The following is a 26,536-nucleotide window of genomic DNA, read 5'->3' on the forward strand; positions in this document are numbered from 1 at the left end:
AGAAATAATTTTACAAATATTACATAAGAATGAAATTTTAATCTTGAATATTACATTAAATGAACTTTGAAGTTTGGTGTGAAAATAATTGAACTTGAAAACGCAAATTTCAATAATAATTAAATTTAATCAACTGCCCATACCACAAAATGTTACAGAAATGAAGCGGATAAATTTAAATTAATGTCAATAATAGCAATGTAACTATCCCCATAGAACAGAATTATAAATTGAAAAAAAAAAATAGGAAAATAGAAAAAGTCCATGTTTGAATTATTGGTACTAAATGATTTCATTTTAAATTCAATTCAATTTGTTGGCGTTATATTGAACGTAAAATGTTTCCTAAATTTTCTCTACAATTATAATAAATTTTATTTTGAAAATTAGTAAGCAATTGAGTAAATTTGTTTCTGCCTAGATTAACGATAATAATATCTTTTCTAATTATTTTTTTATATAATTGTTCATACTAAATTGTAATTTCGATTATTTGCGTTAATAGTATAACAAGCTCTATCATATTTCTATTTTGAAATTTGAGTAAAGAAATATCACGTAACATTCGGATTCCAACCTTGACAAGGCACGCAATACAAATTTGCTTATGATGTCTTAACTTTGTTAATTTTATGAAACTTGATGTATTTTACAAAATTTTATTTTATTATTATTTAATTTTTTAAGTATTAATTGGCGACATATTTTATTCAATTAAAATTTCATTAATTTAATATTTTAATTTTGATTTTGAATAATTTTATCGTAATCTATTTATTTCATTTGACATATTAATGTTTTTATAGTTGCATTTTTATTTTTTTGATAATAACTAATTATGAATTTCGAGTGTTCAAAGCTTTAATTATTTATTCACCTATAACAAAAGTAATTTTGATGAGTAGTATCAATAATTCAAATGGAAACAAAATATAGAAAAAAAATATATATAATAATATATTTGTATCAAATATTCAGAAATTGAAAGGCCACTCAATTTTTTATTAATATTGACATTCTAAACATGATAATTTCAATTTAATATTTTTATATTGTATATTTAGAATGTTCAAAATAAAAATTTGAAAATAAAAGTTAAAATCAAGAGGGCCTACAGAAATGTATTAATGTAGAAGTATGTGACAAAACACAATTATTAGATTACAAGACGAATTATCACTATCTTCCATTTTTATCTAGATGTAATGCATCAGAATGGCAACAAGTGTGCAAGCTATTTTTTTAAAAATCTTCGAAGATTGATACAAAATTCTCATACAGCTTCAGTTAGAAATAATCGCGCGCGCATTTTTAAACATCCTATTAAAAATATTGAACTGAATCTGACACAGAGTATTTTGATCATATTTTAAATTCGAATCAAATAAATAAATTATCATACAAAATTAAACAATTTATTATATTAAATTTGTGAAAAGAAAGAGAGATCTTGCACCTTGTTAATATTCTTATGCAAATAGAAAAGCTGTTTTTATTATTTTATCGAAACTAATCAATGATAGTGATAATGGATCAAACGATTAGTTTTATCACATACATTTTTGAAAGTTTTATTAATGTGTAAGTAATATAAATCAAATATGACCTATTTGATATTCAAAATTTTGCATACATAATCATTTTAATGCCGTGTATACAAATCAGACACACAAGTTATGCAACTATGCGAACTCATATGGTATTAGATTGCATACTATATCCAATAAGAATAATGTAACTAATTATTGTTTGTAATATTTTGCTGTATTATCAAAATCCTACTTTTGAAATTAAACAAACTGCTGAAGCTAAATCAAAATAATTTTAATGAATTATTAAAAATCACAATATGCAGCAAAATGTTACAACAATATAAGATTTTTTAAAAAAAAAAAAAAGGGTTGATGTTAATTTTTTTTATTCATATTATCATCAGAATTGTTATCTAATTACTATAATTCAGACATATTACAAAATTTTATACTTTTACTTTTTTATATTTTGCAAATAGTTTTCTCTCTTTTGCTATAATCAATTGTACCATAGATTATTATTTTTCATTTATCGAGGACGATAAATTGTTTTAGAGGGGAGGAACCCCAATAAATTGTAATTTCTTTTTTCTTTTAATTGTTAGAGGACTAACAATATTCTTTAGGGGTGGCGTGTTCTGTAATCATACGTGCTTTTAATAAAAATATGAATTCATTGTTCAATGTTGATCAAAGTCCAAGATCTTCGTATGAATGCGGAAGTGCGCCATCCCGAATTTCTCACGTACAATATAATATATAATAAGTCAAAATTACTTGTATAAGCTAGTGATGTCTTAGTCAAGGCTCTAGCTAGTGATGTCTTAGTCAAAAGTCTAGCCATAATGTCTTAGAGTAGTCTTAGATAATCTAAGTGAAGATTATGTCTGTGAAGTAAAGCAATAAATACAGTGTAAAACATTACAAGTGGATTTTTATTGGAACCTGAAGTTTGTCTCTTCCAGCGAATACCTTATTGAAAGGACCCATTAGTCTGAAGAGAACTCTCACCAAACCAGTCGATCAAACATTATTCCTACTGCTCGACCCAAGGCATCAGGAAAGGTTGGACGGACATTATTACCATATCGCATAAAGAAGCTACTACAGTAACCAATATTCCGGACCGTGGATCTTACAACAAAAGGACCTCCAACCCATACCCGAACCATACTACCAACACCATTATATCATTTCAATATGTACACATATACATGTACGACTATACATATATAAATATACGCATATACATATATGCAACGTGCATGCATATTCACAACAACGTACATGTACATGTATGAAACATACATATACTCATACCTATCTATGTAACTATAGCTATACACGTATACATATACATATACGCATAAACATGTATATATATATGTATATATATATATATATATATATATATATATACACCTACATATATACATATACACACACAATATATACATATATACATATGTACATAAATGCTCACATATATATATACATATACGTACATACATATATACACATATACAAATACATGTATACACATATACATATGTACATACATACAAACATACATGTAAATAAATAACATACATATATACATACAAATACATATATATATATATATATATATATATATATATATAAAAACATACACATATGTAAACTCGTAAATATGTAAAGCAAAAAAATATTTAAGAAGATGGATAATACATATAAAATACAAGTGGACTCACATTACGTTGGTAGGTTACATCTAGAGAAGTGTACACAACACTAGAGATTGGCACTAACATTTATACAACTAACTTGTCAACACCATGCATTTTTTATAATTTTTTGTATGATGTAAACAGAAAAATGATAGTTTTATTTGAACAAAAATGTAAGTAGAATTATGTAATTTCTGCCACGACTTCTGTACTTTGCGCGTACCGAGGCATGTGTGAGCGCCACACGTGTTTTGAAAGATTTTTAAGGGTCATTCAAGGATTGTTATGAGTGGGTAGGTAGAAAAACGGTCGAAGTTGAAACTAGTAATGTTAGGCTAGGTTTGTATGGTTAGTATTAGTTTTTTTAAGAGGAGAAAAAAATTGGAAATGTTATTTAGTATTACTAGGTAGTTATACTAATAACTCAAATATCTAAAATAATTTTTTTTTAAGGGTTATTCAAAATTTGCTATGCATGGGTAGGTAAAGCTCGGGTTTCAAGGCCGAAGTTAAACTAGTAATGTTGGCAAGGTTAGTATGGTCAGAATTAGTTTTGTTCAGAGGAGATAAATTTGGAAACATTATTTAGTATTACTTGGTAGTTATCGCAGAGTAAGGAGGTATCAGATCTTTTGTTTACCGCGTGATCACATACTGATATGAAACAAGATTCTGCAAAACGTCTCTGAATGGTGTTCCGTTCATGGTAGAGAATACTGGCATTATAAAAGTTAAAGGAGTGTTTGAAATTTTTGATGTGTTCTGTTATCGTAGTTTGGTTTTGGTTGGGGTTTTTCGAATTATTGTCGTGTTGTTTGAGTCTTTTTATTAAATTTTGTCCTGTTTCACCTATGTAAGTAGAAGGGCAATCATTGCAATTTATTTTGTAGACAATATTGGATGTACGTTCTATACTAGTGGGAGATTTCAGGTTTGTGTAGAGGGATTTAAGAGTTAGATCTATGTTGCAAGTTAGTCTGATGTCTACCTCATGAAAAAGTTTTTTCCACACTGGAAAAAGTTCTTTTATGTAAGGTAAACAAACGTTGCCTATATAGTTATTGTCTTTAGAATTTTTTTCTGGGGAAAAAGAAGAATGCATAATGTTGAGGGTTTTAAGTCTGTTGGAGGTGACGGAGTTGATGAGGTGCGGTGGATATGAGTTGTTAATTAAAGTCGTGCGGATGAGGGGTAAGTTAGAGGGCCAAAATTGTTTGTCTGAGAGTAGGATGGCATGGTCGACTAAATTAATAATAGTGCCTATCTTCATGCTAGAATGGTGGTAAGAATGATAATTTAAATACCTACCCGACCAAGTAGGTTTTTGGAACCAATTAGTGATAATTCCATTGTCTGTGGTTTTTATAATTTTTACGTCTAAAAAGCTGATAGAATTTTCTTGTTCTTTTTCAAACGTAAAGGAGAGATGCTCATTAAATGAGTTAAAACTATGAAGTAAAAGTTCGAAATTTTTAACGGGAACACAGGTAAGGATGTCATCAACGTATCTGTAGTAAAAATGAAGGTCTAGATTGTAGGAATTAAAAACTTTCAACTCTAAGTGTTGTAAAGCAATTTCTGCAAGTGACGGGGATATAGGAGAACCCATAGGTGTGCCAAATATTTGAAGGTAAAAATGGTCGTTGAATTCGAAATGAGTATTCGAAACTATGAATTTTATGGACTCGAGAAACCAATGCAGTGATAACGTTGTACGACATGAGATTTCGTCCCATCTAGCAGTGATGGCATCTAAAATTAATTGTAGGGGGACGTTTGTGAATAGGGATACTACGTCAAGACTAACCAATAAGGAATTATTTACAAAATTAGTATTTTACAAAATACATAAACACAACGTTCCTCTCAGACCTATCATGGCTGACCTGAACTCACCTCTTTCAAAATTCTCCAAATACCTAAGCAACATACTCTCTTCAGTCACAGTCAAGTCTCGTTTCTTTACAAAAAACTCCTTTGAACTTGTCAACAATCTCCGCGATTTCGTTATTCCTGATAATTCCTTATTGGTTAGTCTTGACGTAGTATCCCTATTCACAAACGTCCCCCTACAATTAATTTTAGATGCCATCACTGCTAGATGGGACGAAATCTCATGTCATACAACGTTATCACTGCATTGGTTTCTCGAGTCCATAAAATTCATAGTTTCGAATACTTATTTCGAATTCAACGACCATTTTTACCTTCAAATATTTGGCACACCTATGGGTTCTCCTATATCCCCGTCACTCGCAGAAATTGCTTTACAACACTTAGAGTTGAAAGTTTTTAATTCCTACAATCTAGACCTTCATTTTTATTACAGATACGTTGATGACATCCTTACCTGTGTTCCTGTTAAAAATTTCGAACTTTTACTTCATAGTTTTAACTCATTTAATGAGCATCTCTCCTTTACGTTTGAAAAAGAACAAGAAAATTCTATCAGCTTTTTAGACGTAAAAATTATAAAAACCACAGACAATCGAATTATCACTAATTGGTTCCAAAAACCTACTTGGTCGGGTAGGTATTTAAATTATCATTCTTACCACCTTTCTAGCATGAAGATAGGCACTATTATTAATTTAGGCGACCATGCCATCTTACTCTCAGACAAACAATTTTGGCCCTCTAACTTATCCCTCATCCGCACGACTTTAATTAACAACTCATATCCACCGCACCTCATCAACTCCGTCACCTCCAACAGACTTAAAACCCTCAACAGTATGCATTCTTCTTTTTCCCCAGAAAAAAATTCTAAAGACAATAACTATATAGGCAACGTTTGTTTACCTTACATAAAAGAACTTTTTCCAGCGTGGAAAAAACTTTTTCATAAGGTAGACATCAGACTAACTTGCAACATAGATCTAACTCTTAAATCCCTCTACACAAACCTGAAATCTCCCACTAGTATAGAACGTACATCCAATATTGTCTACAAAATAAATTGCAATGATTGCCCTTCTACTTACATAGGTGAAACCGGACAAAATTTATTAAAAAGACTCAAACAACACGACAATAATTCGAAAAACCCCAACCAAAACCAAACTATGATAACAGAACACATCAAAAATTTCAAACACTCCTTTAACTTTTATAATGCCAGTATTCTCTACCATGAACGGAACACCATTCACAGACGTTTTGCAGAATCTTGTTTCATATCAGTATGTGATCACGCGGTAAACAAAAGATCTGATACCTCCTTACTCTGCGATAACTACCAAGTAATACTAAATAATGTTTCCAAATTTATCTCCTCTGAACAAAACTAATTCTGACCATACTAACCTTGCCAACATTACTAGTTTAACTTCGGCCTTGAAACCCGAGCTTTACCTACCCATGCATAGCAAATTTTGAATAACCCTTAAAAAAATTTATTTTAGATATTTGAGTTATTAGTATAACTTCCTAGTAATACTAAATAACATTTCCAATTTTTTTCTCCTCTTAAAAAAACTAATTCTAACCATACAAACCTAGCCTAACATTACTAGTTTCAACTTCGACCGTTTTTCCACCTACCCACTCATAACAATCCTTGAATGACCCTTAAAAATCTTTCAAAACACGTGTGGCGCTCACACATGCCTCGGTACGCGCAAAGTACAGAAGTCGTGGCAGAAATTACATAATTCCACTTACATTTTTGTTCAAATAAAACTATCATTTTTCTGTTTACATCATACAAAAAATTATAAAAAATGCATGGTGTTGACAAGTTAGTTGTATAAATGTTAGTGCCAATCTCTAGTGTTGTGTACACTTCTCTAGATGTAACCTACCAACGTAATGTAAGTCCACTTGTATTTTATATGTATTATCCATCTTCTTAAATATTTTTTTGCTTTACATATATACGAGTTTACATATGTGTATGTTTATATATATACGAGTATATAGGAGGTCTGTTCAAAAAGTACCCGGAATTTTCGTTTTTTCAAAAAAATATTTATTTATTCGTCTACATTAATGTGGTCCCCTTCAAAGTAGTCCCCCCCAGATATAATACACTTATGCCAGCGTTTTTTCCAATTTTCGAAGCACCCTTGATATTCACTTTTTGATATGTCCTTGAGCACTCTCGGCGATTTTCTTCAATCGAGGAAAACCGCCGTCCTTTCATGGGTCTCTTCAACTTTGGGAATAGGAAAAAGTCACACGGAGCCATATCTGGTGAATATGGAAGTTGGGGCATGACTACGGTATTGTTTTTGGCCAAAAAATTACGAACAAGCAACGACGAGTGAGGAATTTTGGAATGAATTTTGCTGCCACTCGTTTCATGCCCAAAACATTTGAAAAAATGTTATGACATGAGCCAATTGATATGCCAACTTCATCAGCAACTTCTCTAATTGTGATTCGGCGATCATTCATAACCATTTTTTCCACTTCTTTCACATTTTCATCGTTTGTTGACGTGCTGGGTCGACCGGAGCGTTCGTCATCTTCAACGTCTTCGCGGCCATCTTGGAAACTTGTTTTTTTCATAGCAGACTCACCATAGGCTTTTTGTAACATTTCACACACTTTGTTACACTTTATTTCATTTTTTACGCAAAATTTAAAAATTTTTTGATTTGTTTCAAATTTTTTTCAATAAGAATTTTCTTAAATTAAACAAAATCGAAATTTTCACAAATTATAAATAACTTTAAAATTTTAGATTTACAGCAAATTTCAAAATTTTCGAAATAAAAAAATAGGATTTTTTAGGTTTTCAAATATTGTTGACATGAAAAATTCCGAAATTTTCAAAAATAAACAATTTTTCGATTTGTTTCAAATTTTTTTCAATAAGAATTTTTTTAAATTAAACAAAATCGAAATTTTCACAAATTATAAATAACTTTAAAATTTTAGATTTACAGCAAATTTCAAAATTTTCGAAATAAAAAAATAGGATTTTTTAGGTTTTCAAATATTGTTTTGTTTATATTTGTTGCAAACATATATAAACGTCGCCGCCCAAATATAAGCATTTATATTATAATCTATCTATAAAATATGAATGATAAAATTTGCAGTATTTATAATAATTAAGATTATTAAAATATATTATTATTATTAACTTCCCGTAGCGTATGTTATAGTAATCGCAAAAAATCGAAAATGAAAATTTTTATATATCTACGTTTCAAAGGTTTCTGAATATTTTGGCATACCTTAGAAAAAGTGGATGTATGTGTGTGTGTGTGTGTGTGTGTGTGCGGATACAAATTTTCCTCGACGACTTCGATTCAACCGATTTCACTCATTAAAAAAACATTCGATTGCTGTTGATAAGGAGACTGATTAGATTTTGGCATAGGCAGGTCTAGCCGTTTCGAAGATACGGGGCAAAAAGTGCCACAAACAGTAACTCAGTTTCTAAGAGAACGAAGCGTCCGATTTTAATAATTACATTTTACTTGTATTGACAAGGAGAAAAATTGGTCAAATTTTTATGAAGGCAGGTCTAGCGGTTTCGGAGATGTAGTAAAAAAAGTAAAAAAATGCCATTTGGCGGTCAAAAATGATCATTAGACATATATACATAAAATTATCAGATATTTTATATAGATTTTAACAATAAGTATACATTTTGTTTACATTCCTATGGGTTCCGTACTAATGTTTATCCGTTAGACGACGACATGCCGCTTACGCGCTTCGATATTTCATCTCTACGCAGTTAAAGCAGTAAGGTTGCTTTGAAAAAAAAAGTTCAGAATTTCCAAAAAATTTCAAAATAAAGAAAACATTTTTTTTCTAAAAGTTTTTTTTTTCATAAAAAGTAAATTTTTGTCAAAAATTTATAGTTTGCCATGCGCCCCACTAGTTTATTGTTCAATGTATAATATGCAAGACGTATGATGCTTCTATAAGTAAAAATTCATTTGATCATATTAAATGTCAGATTTCAAAAATGTTTCACAAAAAAATGTCTTTGAGGAATATTACCGAAAAACCCAGATCATCAACAGAATATTCTTGAGGTCTTTGCTGAAGAAGTTTCATTATATAATCTTCAGCTTCAACAGGTGCCATTGTTTCTAAAGCAGCAAGGACAAGCTTGTTTATGTCATACTTCTCCTTAACTTCGGCATTAGGAATAAAAGCTAGCCGAACAACTCCGCTAGACTTCTGTAACATATTAATAAGTGTATTTAATTTAAATGTGGACAGGCAAATAATATGAGGTTTGCAGAAACAGTAATAGGTACAAAATCCTCTTAATAGTATATGCATTTGAAGTTGTGTGCAACTGAGATGATTTTTTTTTTCACATTGAGTAAAATATTTTAGGATTATATGATGATAATATGGTAGCTCTGAATTAGTGAGAGCGTTGACTACATTTCAATATGTAATTTTGTATTATTTCATACCCATGACTACTAAATTAAAATTGTGGAGAAATAGTGGAAATACGAACGATAAGTGTGGCTGAGTTGCTTACTTATTCATTCAAAGTAAATAACAAAAAAAATATATATACCATATATTTCATTGCTGACAGCAGTATTTTTCTACCCGAATTAGTATTTAAATCGGCTACAACCCAAAGAGTCGTATACATCAATGAATCTTTTTCATTTCTTTTTCCAGGAAAAAAATACTTGATATTATCAATTAATGTTGCCGTCAAGTCTGCGTTATTCAATTGTAGTAAAAATGGTACGTTTGTGATATTTGTGTAAGATGTTCCACTCATATCGAGATATATATTGTCCTCCGTCGAGAGAATTCGTTGATTCAATCTGAAAAAAAAGTTTATAATATTTTCTTAAAAATATATAAGCAAATCAAATAGTTCAAATATATATCTTATTATTCATAACCAAATATTCAATATTTTATTTTTTATTAAATATTTTATAATAAGGTTAGTGCAAAATTCTGTGAGTGTACACCTTTATAGATATTAAATACCAAGTTCAATATCCACTAATGATGACATCAAATTGCATGTCGAAACGTTTGAAATTGAAGATTTTTTTTATAAATCTTTGCTTTTCTTTGTTTGATGTTTCACCCTCAAAAACTTACTCATATATCTCAACATCAAAATTAACAACTAAATCATATATATATATATATATATATATATATATATATATATCTTATATATAAAAATGGAGCTCTCTGTCAAATGTCCGAATAAAACTCGAAAACGGCAGAATCGATTTGGCCAGTCTTAGTCTTTAAAAATTCGTGCCAATCCAGAGAAAGTCCAAAAGGTGAGAAATTATTTCAAATCCGCGTAGAAACTTTACATTTTTACTTTGAAAATTTTTGTAGAAGCGTAATTTAAATAAAACAATGGACGGTGGCAATTTCGTGAAATGTCAAACGCTTTTGACAGATGATGTTCAATTACGTTTAATAGGATGTTTTACGCGAATATTATTTAATTATGATAAATTTAAAGTAAGTAGTTTTGTTTGTAGTTTTATTAATATACAAAAACGTTAGCAAACGGGCCGCAAGTGTTACTAGAGACTCAAAATATAAACTTTTTTGATATGTTAATATGAAAACGCACTTTTTGGTATATTTTTCTCAAACACGGTGCTCTGAAAGATCTCATTTGTATAATTATATCATACTCATTGGTATTTATAAAATATTTTCTAAGTTATATTATTTTTTATTTATGTTATTTAAATTCAGAGCCTAAATTTGGTATAGATCAAATGGACATTTTGTCGAACAACATTTTTCCAGTTATAATTTCCCAGAATTTATCGCAGAATAGATATTAATATATGAAGGTCCGGGATTAAAAAGGTCGACCACCGATGTGCCAAAAATCAGTAAAGTTAAGCAAAGTTTAACAACTATATTTGAAAGTAGAGGAAAAAAGATGTATAGCCAGCTACAACCTTGATTTGAAAACGATAATCTTTGAAATGGGGGAGATAATCTTTGAAAATCCATAATAAAAGTATTTTCTTCCGTTGGTAGTTTTAGCATTAGTTAAAAATGTAATTATTTTGTAAAATACCTTTAAAATTATAATAAGGCTTTAAACCTTTTGCCACCTGCCCGTTACAAGTTACCCCGCATATAGGATAAAAAGTTCTAGTGACAAATTTTTGGAAGACATCAAAAAAACACATTTCTACAATGATGAAGTAGAAGTCAGTTTACTGAACGTAGTCAGAAAATTGTTCGTTTGATATGTCTTATTTGTTGTGATATAATTGTTATGGTTTTCACAATATAGTTTATATTTGCTCAAAGTCAAATTGGACCTTTGTGTCTCGCCCTGCTCTACATATATACTTATTTTATTATTAAATTTACTTTAATTAATTGAATGTAACTTGAAACTTTTCAAAAAGCAGGTCAAAGAAGAAATAATTCATTTTTTATCTCTCCTCGCGAAAATTTGAAAATTTTGTATAAGCTCAGTAGTATTATTTACAATTATACAGAAAATCCAGAATCCAAAAAGAATCTGAAAAACTTGAAACGTAATTAATAAGCCGAAAGACCAAAAAAGATTCGGATTCGATTATACGATGTTTTCTATAGAAAGTGTATAAAACTTGCAGTTTGATTGTATTGACAAAATATAGACAAACTAATGGGGTTTATTGTTTTTATAATACCTAATTGTATACAGCATTCAAACAACGCATCCTTATGCACTTAAAGTATTAATATTTTTGATTCTCTAGAAATGGTTTAGAATATACCTTATTTAGCAAAACAACGTTTGCCAGGTCAGCTAGTATATATATATATATATATATATATATATATATATATATATATTTTGTATGATTCTGAATTTGATGTTGACATATGTATTAAAAAAGTCTAATAATCGGGCATAACATCAATAAAAAACATGAATTTCTTTCAAAAATTTATTTTAAATCCATACGTTTCGGCTATAATCCTAGCCTTCATTCAGTGGAAACTAAAAATAAAATTAAAAACTAAAACAATTGAATTGGAGTGAAAATAAAAAATAAAATAGTAAATAGTACTTACAATTAGTTGATCTTAGTGTTAAATTGGAAAATTTTAATAATCCATGGTATTAGGATATGGTAATGCACTACACTATGTATTATAAACATTAACTTAAAATTACAACAATATTTTCACAAAATACTGATTTGAAAAAATCACAAATGGATAGTGTGTTATTCGTAGACTGGTTGAAGATGTAATGGAGAAAAACATTTTTTAAAAATATTTTTACCAAGATTCTACACATGTGTGGAACGAATTGAGAATACTTTGCGCGAACGCTTTTATTGTTTTGTAAGAAATTTGGAAATATTATCTAAATAGAAGAGATTTGTGTCGCACAGCGTGTTAAGTTCATTCCGTTTATTTATTGTCTTATTGTTATAAATAGTTAAAAAAGATCCCTCTATAATTCTTCGTTTAAATAAATTTTGTTCGAATTGTAGTACAGTCGGATTAGAAAAGTCCATATTGTGTTTTAAAGTGTATATATGGTCTGCAAGAACAGTTTTGAATTGTTTGGGGTTTTTTGAATCGTTCTTATGTTGTTGTAACCGTTTATTCAGGTTCTGGCAAGTTTCTCCTATGTAAATTAAATTACAGTCTAAACAATTTATTTGATAGACGAGATTTCTGAGTCGCTCGATATTAAATGGGGTTTTTGTTTTGGTAAAAATAGTGCTAGTAGTTTTACTAAAATTGGTTACAAGTCGGAGTCCAGATTTATAAAAAAGTTTTTTCCAAGGAACATACAATTCTTTAATGTATGGCAAACATATTACACCAGAATGAGTTTCTGAGTCAGGTAAATCGTTATGTACTGTGCAATTGTCCATTTTATTCAAAAGGTACGTTCGTATGTTACTAGTTACGGAATTTATAAGTTTTAGGGGATAGGAGTTATCTGTTAGAATTTTTGTAATTAATTTGATGTTGTTGTCCCAAAATGTTTTGTCCGATAGAAGTATTGCGTGGTCCGTTAGATTTATTATAGTACCTATTTTCATTTTGAGTGGATGATAAGAAAAGTAATTAAGGTAACATCCAGAGTTAGTTGGTTTTTGGTACCAATTTGTTATTAGTTTGTTATCCGTAGTACGTATAAGTTTTATGTCTAAGAAACTTATCGAGTTCATTGTCTCCAATTCCACTGTAAATTTAATTTTTTTATTGACGTTATTAAATTGATCAATTATCATAGTGACATCATCACTAGGGATACAAGTGATAATGTCATCTACATAACGGTAATAAAAAATATGTTTATTGTAATTTTTAAAAATTGTATTTTCAAGCAGTTGTAAAGATATTTCTGCTAGAGATGGACTTGCTGGGGACCCCATTGGCGCCCCAAAAATTTGATAATAGAAAGAGCCATTAAATTCAAAATAAGTGTTAGAGACAATGAACTTGACGGTTTCCCTGAACCAGTGCAAAGATAAAGAAGTCAACGGGGAAATTTCATTCCATCGGATTGTTATTGCGTCTAAAATAAGGTCTAGGGGTACATTAGTAAAAAGTGAGACTACGTCTAAGCTAATTAGTTTGTAGTTGTCTGGTATATAATTTATCTTGTGTTTTAAGTCAGTAACGAGTTCATAAGACATTAATACATTAATTTATTATTAGTTCGGACATTAATACCCCCCTATATAAACTAATTAGCTAAAATTTACAGTGGAATTGGAGACAATGAACTCGATAAGTTTCCTAGACATAAAACTTATACGTACAAACTAATAACAAATTGGTATCAAAAACCAACTAACTCTGGACGTTACATTAATTACTTTTCTTATCATCCACACAAAATGAAAATAGGTACTGACCACGCAATACTTCTATCGGACAAAACATTTTGGGACAACAACATCAAATTAATTACAAAAATTCTAACAGATAACTCCTATCCCCTAAAACTTATAAATTCCGTAACTAGTAACATACGAACGTACCTTTTGAATAAAATGGACAATAGCACAGTACATAACGATTTACCTGACTCAGAAACTCATTCTGGTGTAATATGTTTGCCATACATTAAAGAATTGTATGTTCCTTGGAAAAAACTTTTTTATAAATCTGGACTCCGACTTGTAACCAACTTTAGTACAACTATTAGCACTATTTTTATCAAAACAAAAACCCCATTTAATATCGAACGACTCAGAAATCTCGTCTATCAAATAAATTGTTTAGACTGTAATTTAATTTACATAGGAGAAACTAGCCAGAACCTGAATAAACGGTTACAACAACATAAAAACAATTAAAAAAACCCCAAACAATTCAAAACTGTACTTGCAGACCATATACACACTTTAAAACACAATATGGACTTTTCTAATCCGACTGTACTACAATTCGAACAAAATTTATTTAAACGAAGAATTATAGAGGGATCTTTTTTAACTATTTATAACAATAAGACAATAAATAAACGGAATGAACTTAACACGCTGTGCGACACAAATCTCTTCTATTTAGATAACATTTCCAAATTTCTTACAAAACAATAAAAGCGTTCGCGCAAAGGATTCACAATTCGTTCCACACATGTGCAGAATCTTGGTAAAAATATTTTTAAAAAATGTCTTTCTCCATTACATCTTCAACCAGTCTACGAATAACACATTATCCATTTGTGATTTTTTCAAATCAGTATTTTGTGAAAATATTGTGTAATTTCAAGTTAATGTTTATAATACATAGTGTAGTGTAGTGCATTACCATATCCTAATACCATGGATTATTAAAATTTTCCAATTTAACTCTAAGATCAACTAATTGTAAGTACTATTTACTATTTTATTTTTTCTTTTCACTCCAATTCAATTGTTTTAGTTTTTAATTTTATTTTTAGTTTCCACTGAATGAATGCTAGGATTATAGCCGAAACGTATGGATTTAAAATAAATTTTTGAAAGAAATTCATGTTTTTTATTGATGTTATGCCCGATTATTAGACGTTGTTAATACATGTGTCAACATCAAATTCAGAATCATACAATATTATATATATATATATATATATATATATATATATATTAGTGATGTGCCAAGTCGAATCAAGTGATTCGAATCATTCGAATCAAGCCTTTAACGACTTGATTCGAATGAAATTTTACTTGATTCATCATCAGTGGATCTAAAAACAGTATGAAAAATTAATATATCTAGGTAATTATAATATATGTAGATTGGTATAGTAGCTATAGAATAAGAGAAAAATCAACAAAACAGCAACACTTAACAACAAGCAAAATATAAAATATAGAAAAGGTAATAGAGACTAGATATTAACAAAACAGGAACACTTAACAACAAACAAAATATAAAAAATAGACAAGGTAATAGAGACTAGATATTAAATAGATAAAAAAGAAAAAGGATGTGGGCATAAATATATAAGTACACAACCATATATATATATATATATATATATATATATATATATATATATATATATATATATATATTCACATAAACTTACGCATATATATACATACATACTTACAAACATATATATACACATATACACATACAAATAAATAAATATATACATATACATGTACACATATATACATATACACATATACATATATGCAACGTGCATGCATATTCACAACGACGTACATGTACGAGGTCTGTTCAAAAAGTACCCGGAATTTTCGTTTTTTCAAAAAAATATTTATTTATTCGTCTACATTAATGTGGTCCCCTTCAAAGTAGTCCCCCCCAGATATAATACACTTATGCCAGCGTTTTTTCCAATTTTCGAAGCACCCTTGATATTCACTTTTTGATATGTCCTTGAGCACTCTCAGCGATTTTCTTCAATCGAGGAAAACCGCCGTCCTTTCATGGGTCTCTTCAACTTTGGGAATAGAAAAAAGTCACACGGAGCCATATCTGGTGAATTTTTGCACTTTGAAACACTTTATTTCATTTTTTACGCAAAATTTAATACAAATTCTTTGACTTTTCAATTCTTCCATTGTAAAAATCGCCGAGCTCAGAAAAACACGTCGAACCCTTAGCGACTACCACAGACGAAGTAAACAGTGAATATAGCTGAAAATTTCATCATACTTTAGGGGCATGTATACCAACACAATAAAAAAAAAAATTTTGACAATCAGACACTCCAGACCCGCGAAATTTAATTATTAGTAATTCCGGGTACTTTTTGAACAGACCTCGTACATGTATGAAACATACATATACTCATACATATCTATGTAACTATAGCTATACACGTACACATATACATATTGTGATTTATGGTCGTAGCATAATAAGTGAAATCAATTTGCACTCCGTCACCATCCACCGCATTATTCGAATTATTACTCTTTTAATTCTGATTTTATCAGAACCTGTAATACACTATTTTAAAGGTGATTAAATGAGCTACAACTTTTTATATCATAAAATTTACCGTAAATTGTCTTATTGTGAAACGGCGAATAGTTAAAGGGCTCGAAAGACATCTAGTTGGACAGCCGCGCACTCCTTAATTAATACCTCTATCAATATTTGTGTAATGGAAAAATAATAAACAACAATAATTAGTCAGAAAAATACCTCGAATTTTCATATATATATACTTTTATACGTATTCTTTCAGAGATATTATAATGAGAAATTGGATGTTTTTTTTAATGTTGCTTTTTTCATGAAATCATGAGTATTTGAAAATCATTTGTACTAAAGTTGTGGTATTTTCTAGATTCCATCAAGATCTCTTAAACCAAGTTAATTCTAGATGGAATACGATTATTTTTAAATTTGGTGGAAATGGCACTGAAAAACTATTTGATTTAAATGAAAAAACATTATATGCGTCTTTTATTTGCATGATAGTTTACTCATTTTACACGCAGAAGTACTCATTTTAAAGCTTATTTTGAGCACTATAAAAACTCATTTTCATATCAAGCCTAATAATGTTCCTAAAACACTATAAAATAGCGATTTAATAAGATTTTAATTGATATAATTTTGTTCATTACATGATTTTCGTTAAAATGTATATTTTTGAAGATATTAGCAAAAAATGATGAAAAACGCAAAAAAGAAATTTTCAGTAGCCAGTAACTTGAAAAGTATTTGCTTTTTTGAAAAACATTATTAAACATTTTTCTCTTATAATTAGTTTTTTTATCGATACCCAACTTTTTTTTTAAAAAAAAAGTAAAATTACACCACTGAAAAAAAATGTCATCCACCCGAGAAGTAGTAAAGGAGTCTAAATTGTTTTCACTTCTGAAGAGTAAGATGAACCTAGTTCCAAAATTCCAAACGAAATGGAAAACAGTAAAAAAAGTTCAGACCGAAAGCGCTCCATTGAGTAAATATTCCGTACCCAATGCCAAACATATGAATTTTTGACACAATGAAACTTCTAAATTTTTTTTTTTTTGAATTGAATATGTTTGAGCGCAATCACTTATGGCTCGTCTCCATTGCACGAATTCGTATGGCGAATCTGTTCGCAAAGTGCGCAAACAAAATTATTGCAAGCAAAAGCAAACCACGCGCACGTTGAGAACACGATTCGCCGTGCGCGTCAAACGCATGCGCAGACTGTCAGACGCATGTTATATTATCTGCATCTTATATTAATTTAATTTTTGGCACATCTAAGCTGCTTTTCGGCATTAATAATGTAGACATTATATTTTCCTTATTCATAATCATGAATTTATTATATTTTAATATTGCCTTAGCCTATAAATGTTTGGCATATAACAGTCTTCAATTGTTTTTAATGTCAAACTAAGCTTCAAATATTTTCAAGGGCAAACAATCTAACTATATTTCTATGAATCAAAACATTCTAGAAAATTTCCCGAACAAACTTCAGGAAGATTCGTGAAAATCCGAATTATAGTTTAGGAGGATTATTGAAACTTACATTGTTACAGAAGAATTTTATATATAAGATATATATATATATATATATATATATATATAAGATATATATATATATATATATATATATATATATATATATAATATATATATATATATATATATATATATAGATATATATATATATATATATATATATATATATATATATATATATATATATATATATATATATATTATATATTTATTTATTTTTTCCAGTTGTGGCTGAAAAACCTTATCATATATATATATATATATATATATATATATATATATATATATCTTGGAGGGCGTAACATCAAGTAAAAAATATAAAGTAAAGATTTTTTAAAACATCTTTATTTTTCCATACGTTTCGGCGTAAAATTCTATGTCAGCGTCAGTGGTTCTACAATTTTGAGAAAAAAACAGAAAGTAACGTTAAAAACTAAATATACATAGAGCAAGAATAAAAAGAAAGAGATTTAACTAAAGAGACAGACTAATTATATCTAAACCTTAAATTAAAATATTGCATAAAACATTATTTACTTGAAATTCTCAGATTATCACTTAATTAACATAATTAACATATTAATAACAGCTTGTAAATAATTAATAATTGGAAACAAGCATTAAATGTCAGTAATTTCTTTTTTATAAAGAATAAAAAATAATTAATAAATAGAGTATTATACGTAAGCACTCGTATATCCAAGGCATATCAACAAGAATAAAGTTTCTGTAAAAATTCGAAATGCGAGGCCAAAATTTTTTGAGAAAAAAAAACATGTGGTCGCAATAACCATCAGTAAGGGCGCTGTGCAAGTGTGTGTGACAGGGTTGCGCAAAACGTGGTGTTAGGTATTCGATATAAATTGGGAAACATTATTTAGAACATATTGGTTTGTTTATACAGTTTTTGTTCAAAAAAATGTAAGCCGATTCTGAAAAGCGTCTTTGTGAGACTTTCGACTCATGATGAAGAAGATATATATATATATACTAGATGACCCGACAGACGTTGTCCTGTACCCAATTCTACATTTTTTCAGTATCCTGTACTAATAATTACCGTTCAGTTAAAATTAATAATTATTGTTTTTCGAATTACTATTTACATCAATATAAGAGTGATGTTAAATGTAAAACTGTTTCAAATAAAATGATTATTCTCAATTCCCACAGTTAACACTCTAATTATCCCTTTAACAAATATTATAATATGTTCAATAAAATTATATATTAAAAATTAAACACTGCAATTTATAGTAAAAATTTATTCCAATAGCTCAATTTATTTTAATGTCAAGGGTTATACAATGTTTTAGTCATACCTGTAGATGTGGATGTAAAAATGAATGATTTTTTGTTTATTCACGACTGAAACATTGACTTTCCAAATGTATCACACAAAAAATCATCGCCTGCCTTTATCACATTGGTTTTTTCTACCCAAAATAATGGCTTTAATAATGTTGCCTATAATTTTTATATATTTGTACCATATTTTAACTGGCTTTTAGTATTTTTAATATCTAAATTACATTTTTTTCACTAATAATTCAATATACATTATTACTTAAGTTCATATTTGAAGTGAATTAATTTGTCAAATCCTGTTCACATGTGCACTATTCAACCTACGATCAACAAAATTATTGCAGTAAATGGACAGGAAAAAACCGTGTGTCGGAAATAGGCTAATCTTTATCTTAAGTTCAGAAGTGAAAACAATTTGCACTCCGTCACCACCCACCGGATTAATTGAATTATAACTCTTTAAATTCTGATTTTATCAGTACTTGCACACTATTTTAAAGGTAATTAAATGAGCTACAACTTTCTCTATCATAAATTTTACCGTAACTTCTCTTATTTCAAAATGGCAAAGGATTGAAGGACTCGAAAGACACTCTAGTTGGGCACTATCAATATTTGTGTGACAGAAAAATAATAAAAAGCAATAATTGGTCAATAAAAGACCTTGAATTTTCATTTATATAATAGGTATATATACGTATCTTTTATTTTTTTAAATAGATTTTTTTTTATGAAATCATGAGCTTTTTGGAAATCGTTCGCACTAAAGTTATAGTATTTTCTAGAGTCCGTCAAGATCTCTTAAACCAAGTTGATTCCAGAGGAAATACGATTATTTTTAATTTTGGTGGAAATGGCACTCAAAATCTATTTGCTTTAAACGAAAAAAATATTGTATGCGTCTTTTATCTGCATGATAGCTCACTCATTTTACACGCAAAAGTACTCATTTTAAAGCTTATTTTGAGTAATATAAAACCACATTTTCATATTTAGCCTAAAATTGTTCCTAGAACAATTTATAGAACACCGATTTATTAGGATTTGAATTGATATAATTTTGTTCATTGCATGATTTTCGTTTAAATGTATATTTTTAGAAATATTTGCAAAAAACGATGAAAAACGCAAAAAACATTCTGTTATCGATATCCGACGTTAGTTTGAAAGATATACAATTGCACCATTGAAAAGAGATGTCATCCCCCCGGGAAGTGGCAAATGATTCTAAATTATTTTTACTTTTAAACTTCAGAGTAAGATGAACCTAATTCCAAAATTTCATGCAAATTGGAGCACATTAAAAATATTCAGACCCAAAATGCTCCATTGTCTTGAGTAAATATTTCGTATCCAATGCCAAACATATGAATTTTTGACACAATGAAACTTCTAAATAATTGTTTGAATAAGTAAATTATTTTTGTATTGTGATTTAGTAAAGTAAGGCAAAACACGACTGCATTTAAAAGTTAAAAAATAATAATCAGTCAAAGTGAATTATAGGCTAAGTTTGTTGTGCGATCACTGACAGACGCTTGCGCAGACAGCTTTACCTGTCAGGTGTTGACTTATATGATTTTAATTTTTGGCAATAATAATGTAGTCATTACATTTTTCTTATTCATAATCATAAATATATTATATTTTAATATTGTCTTAGCCTATAAGTGAATGGAAATGTTTGGCAAATGACAGTCTTCATTTGTTTTAATGTCAAACCACGCCTTAAATATTTTCAAGGGCAAACAATTATAAGCGGTTTTTTGTAATTTTTAACATTTATTTCTACAATCTAACTATATTTCTATGAATCTACAAATTATAGAAAATTTCCCGAACAAACTTCAGGAAGATTCATGAAAATCTGAATTATAGTTTAGGAGGATTAATCATTCATGCATAGTTACAGAAGAATTTTATATATAAGATAAATATATATATATATATATATATATATATATATATATACTAGCTGACCCGGCAAACGTTGTTTTGCTAATTAAGGTATATTCTAAACCATTCCTAGAGAATCAAAAATTCCTAGAGAAAAAAAAAGTGCATACGGATGTGTTGTTTGAATGCTGTATACAATTAGGTATTATAAAAACAATAAACCCCATTAGTTTGTCTATATTTTGTCAATACAATCAAACTGCAAGTTTTATACACTTTCTATAGAAAACATCGTATAATCCAATCCGAGTCTTTTTTGGTCTTTCGGCTTATTAATTACGTTTCAAGTTTTTCAGATTATTTTTGGATTCTGGATTTTGTGTATAATTGTAAATAATACTACTGAGCTTATACAAAATTTTCAAATTTTTGCGAGGAGAGATAAAAAGCGAATTAGGTATTTCTTCTTTGACCTGCTTTTTGAAAAGTTTCAAGTTAAATTCGATGAATTAAAGTGAATTTAATAAAAAGTATATATGTAGAGCAGGGCGAGGCACAAAAGTCCAATTTGACTTTAAGCAAATATAAACTATATTGTAAAAACCATAACAATTATTTTTTTTTATCCTATATGCGGGGTAACTTGTAACGGGCAGGTGGCAAAAGGTTTAAAGCCTTATTATAATTTTAAAGGTATTTTACAAAATAATTACATTACAATACATTACAATAACTAATGCTAAAACTACCAACGGAAGAAAATACTTTTATTATGGATTTTCAAAGATTACCGTTTATCTCCCCCATTTCAAAGATTATCGTTTTCAAATCAAGTTTGTAGCTGGGTATACATCTTTTTTACTCTACTTTCAAATATTGTTGTTAAACAATGCTTAACTTTACTGATTTTTGGCACATCGATGGTGGACCTTTTTAATCCCGGACCTTCATATATTAATATCTATTCTGCGATAAATTCTGGGAAATTATAACTGGAAAAATGTTATTCGACAAAATGTCTATTTGATCGATACCAAATTTAGGTTCTGAATTTAAATAAGATAAATAAAAAATAATATAACCTAGAAAATGTTTTATAAATACCAATGAGTATATAATTATACAAATGAGATCTTTCAGAGCACCGTGCTTAAGAAAAATATGCCAAAAAGTGCATTTTCATATTAACATATAAAAAAGTTTATATTTTTAGTCTCTAGTAACACTTGCGGCCCGTTTACTAACGTTTTTGTATATAAATAAAACTACAAACAAATCTACTTAATACAAATTTATCATAAATAAATAATATTCGCGTAAAACATCCTATTAAACGTAATTGAACATCATCTGTCAAAAGCGTTTGACATTTCACGAAATTGCCACCGTCCATTGTTTTATTTAAATTACGCTTCTACAAAAATTTTCAATTTAAAAATGTAAAGTTTCTACGCGGATTTGAAATAATTTCTCACCTTTTGGACCATCTCTGGATTGGCACGAATTTTTCAAGACTAAGACTGGCCAAATCGATTCAGCCGTTTTCGAGTTTTATTCGGATATTTGAAAGAGAGCTCCATTTTTATATATAAGATATATATATATATTAGTGATGTGCCGACTCGAAAAATTCCTGATTCGAATGATTCGAATCAGAAAAAAACCTGATTCGAATCATGATTCGAATCAACTCGAATCAAGTATATATATGGACAAAAAAAATCATGGATGTATTGATTTAGTAAAAGTGATCCAAATTTATAATCAAAATTGTCAGTTTAACCAATATAACCGACAAAGTAGAAATTGTAAACATAAATTACTATCAAAAAGTATATTCTGAAAATTATTAAAAATGATATAATTTTGAAGACGGCTGAAACATATCTTCAAATTAATTTACCATAATAAATTACCAAACAATTGTGCATAACTAAAGTATATAAAATAATATTTGGAATCATGGGTCGATTGTTTATTTTACTATGTAATCAGTAAAGGATCGCATCTAAACTGAGAGCTAAAAGTTAATTTAATTAATGTGAATTTGCCATTACTTACATAATCAGAAGTTAACATATTATTTACTGACTTTCTGGTGTTTAGTAATTGTTTCAAAAGAGAATTATATTGAAAGATTCCCGAAACTCGTTTCATAATTTCGAGTGGTTTATTCTGATAACATTTAAAATCTAAAACACTTAATTATTATCAAAATTGGGTATTGATATTTCACGAACAAAATCGCTCTCAGCTCTCCGTAAAATAAATAAACATGCAAGAACGACGACGCATTGTATCGCCCATACGGTTAACTCATATCGCTTGAACTCATATCGCTCGAACGGCTTGAAGTCGGGATGATTCGAATCAGAATTCGGAATAACTCATAACGCCGCTTGATTCGGTTTGACTCATATGTAGTCGGAACAACTCAGAACGCCGCTTGATTCGGTTTGGCTCATGAAGTCGGAATAACTCATATCGCCGCTTGATTCGGTTTGAGTCATGAAGTCGGAACAACTCATATCGCCGCTTGATTCGGTTTGAGCCGTATGAAGTCGAATGATATAGTTAGTCGATGAATGCGGTTAAAGTCATATAAAGACGATTGGAGTCGGCCGATACATTTAAGCATATTAAAGTCGGGTGGCTCGCATGATTTTATTCATTATTTATTTTTTATATTTATGATATTTATTTTTTATATTATTATAATATTGAATTAAATTAAAACATTTTTTTATATTTATATTTATGAAAAATTTTATATTTATGAAAAATTTGTGTTAATACATATTTTATCACAGTAAATATTTTGCGGCTTGATACGAGTTGATTCGAATCAAGTAAAATCTGATTCGAATCAAGTCGTTAAAGACTTGATTCGAATGATTCGAATCACTTGATTCGACTTGGCACATCACTAATATATATATATTATATATATATATATATATATATAAATATATATATATATATATATATATATATATATATATATATATAAACTAGCAAACCCGACGAACTCCGTTTCGCCACCAGATAGTTTCATGAGAAAGATGAAGGAATTTTTTGTTCGTTTTATATTAGAAAAGGAAAAATTTGATTTTATTGCACAACAGTAATGAATTTATTTCGATTACAAAATGGTGAGTTTTTTAGTTGAACTTCTTTAAGTAAATGAAAGTGAATTCGCAAATTATCTGTTTCATTGAAGTGCTCTTTGGTAAACCACATTTTTTGTTTTTTGTTCTGACGTTAACACAAACAAAGCGGATGGTTTTCCAACTCGTGAACAGGCAACGTATAACTGCCCATGTGAAAAACAATGATTTTCTAAATAATCTATTTAAAATTTATCCCGCAAACACTAAGCGATTGGCCTTGCGACTTGTTATTGCAAACGCAAGGCAAACTGGAAATTGCAATCGTTTGAAGTCAAACGGAAGACCAGTCGGAATCATTGGTATGTCACCAAATCGCCAGCAATGTTTGATTGAATGGTGAAATTCAGTGCGTGTACATTATTATTCTTTGCGGCAAGAATTGCTCGTTGACTTAACTAAGCATAATTCTGATAATTCTCACTAATGTCATTACTCAAATTTTCAATTACGGTGCGTGAAATTCCAGCAATTTGCATTAAGGCACGATGCCATGCACAACTAATTTTCTTAGCTATAAACCTTGCGAGGCCTAGACCTTTCCAACGAATGCAAAATTGTCGAAGTCGGTTCGTGCGTTCTGGAGTTATTTCGTCAGGAAGGAAAACCCGACTTATTTTTATATATATGTAGATATATATATATATATATATATACAGTAGAATCCGATTAGTATGACGCCGGATATATTGACAACCGCTTATTATGACGTAATTTTAAAGGCAGTTTGGTTTCCATATAAAATTTCTTAAAAAAACAGCTGTCTAGTCGATATGTTGACCTCGCTTACATTGACATTTCCGCTTATAATGACCCATTTTTGAAAAAAAATTTGGTCCAGTATAATGACCGACATGATTTTACACCTCCGATAACATAAAGTTCAAGTTTTTCATTGCACATTGTTTATGGTATGGCACCACTGTGAACTACCCTTGTGTGTCAGGTCGCTACATACCTTCAGGTCTCTATGTTGCACGAGATTCGCGCTATAGAAACTTTGGCAACTTCCGGCATGGACGACCTCGTGCAAAAAAAAAGTATGGCTCATTCTTGGTGTTCGAAATTTGGAGCGATAACATCTGCTATAATTTACTGAATAAATAAAGTTCTATATTTTTACTATTTTTACCCAGCAATTGAAATTCAAGCGAAAATTACAGACTTCTTACATTAAAAAATGCATTGTTATGTCATATTTTTAATTGAATTTGTCAATTTGTTAGTATGTGTCATTTTTTACCTTAATTTTTGTATTAAATTACTGAAATTAATAACATATTCGCCAAAAATTGTTTTTTTTTTTTGTTTTTTTTTTCAGTACGCTTAGTATGACGACCGCTTAGTATGACGATTTTTCGCCGTCCCTTGAATGTCATACTAAGCGGATTCTCTGTATATATATATATATATATATGTATATATATATATAGGTCCGGTCCTAGAATCCTTATCGCGCACATGCAATTTTCGGGTGCCCGCCCTCATTAATTTTAACAGTTTATGATTAAAATGATATAAATATTTACGTAAGTAAGATATGATCTAAAAGCGTATAAAATACATTAATTTTAAATTAATTTAGAAAATCGAGACGATTCGCGGGTTGATTATTTATTTATTTATTTATGGCAAGATTATAATCGAATAATTTTAAATTATTTGAATTAAAAATAATAAAAAAAATTATCATGAGTGGGATTCGATCCTCCGACGATACGCATAGGCATACGCATACGCAAAAAAATTAGAGTCCAGTCACTTTACCACTAGGGTACGACTGAACTGATAAGAGTGCACGTTGCAAGCTATGTATAGCGCGCGCTGCTAAAATGCAAAATTTTAAATAATTTTTATAATTAAACCGCTTTTCATAGGCCTCTAATATTTTTACCACGGTCAGTTTGGGTATAAAATCCACATTGTGCCAAATTTCATCAAAATCCGAGACGAGCAATGCGCGGGTTCTCCTTATTTTCTACTAAAAATGCAAAAAATACATATTTCTTGAACTATTAAA

At 29.2% G+C, this 26,536-nt stretch overlaps 1 protein-coding gene across 1 annotated transcript in view; it reads right to left on the reverse strand.

Annotated features, from left to right (window-relative positions):
- Window positions 1–26,536, reverse strand: part of LOC113370316 (UDP-glucose:glycoprotein glucosyltransferase) — a 402,309-nt gene that overhangs the window by 222,754 nt on the left and 153,019 nt on the right. The window contains exons 11-12 of the mRNA XM_026610986.1: window positions 9,744–10,005; window positions 9,206–9,388 (exon numbers count right to left, since the gene is read on the reverse strand). Of these exons, the coding sequence (XP_026466771.1) occupies window positions 9,206–9,388; window positions 9,744–10,005 (445 nt within the window). The remainder of the gene's footprint in view (window positions 1–9,205; window positions 9,389–9,743; window positions 10,006–26,536) is intronic.

The sequence above is a fragment of the Ctenocephalides felis genome, unplaced genomic scaffold, assembly GCF_003426905.1.
Source record: "Ctenocephalides felis isolate EL2017-DRISC unplaced genomic scaffold, ASM342690v1 CF-g0.4_SCAFFOLD_01492, whole genome shotgun sequence".
Taxonomy (NCBI): Eukaryota; Metazoa; Arthropoda; class Insecta; order Siphonaptera; family Pulicidae; genus Ctenocephalides; species Ctenocephalides felis.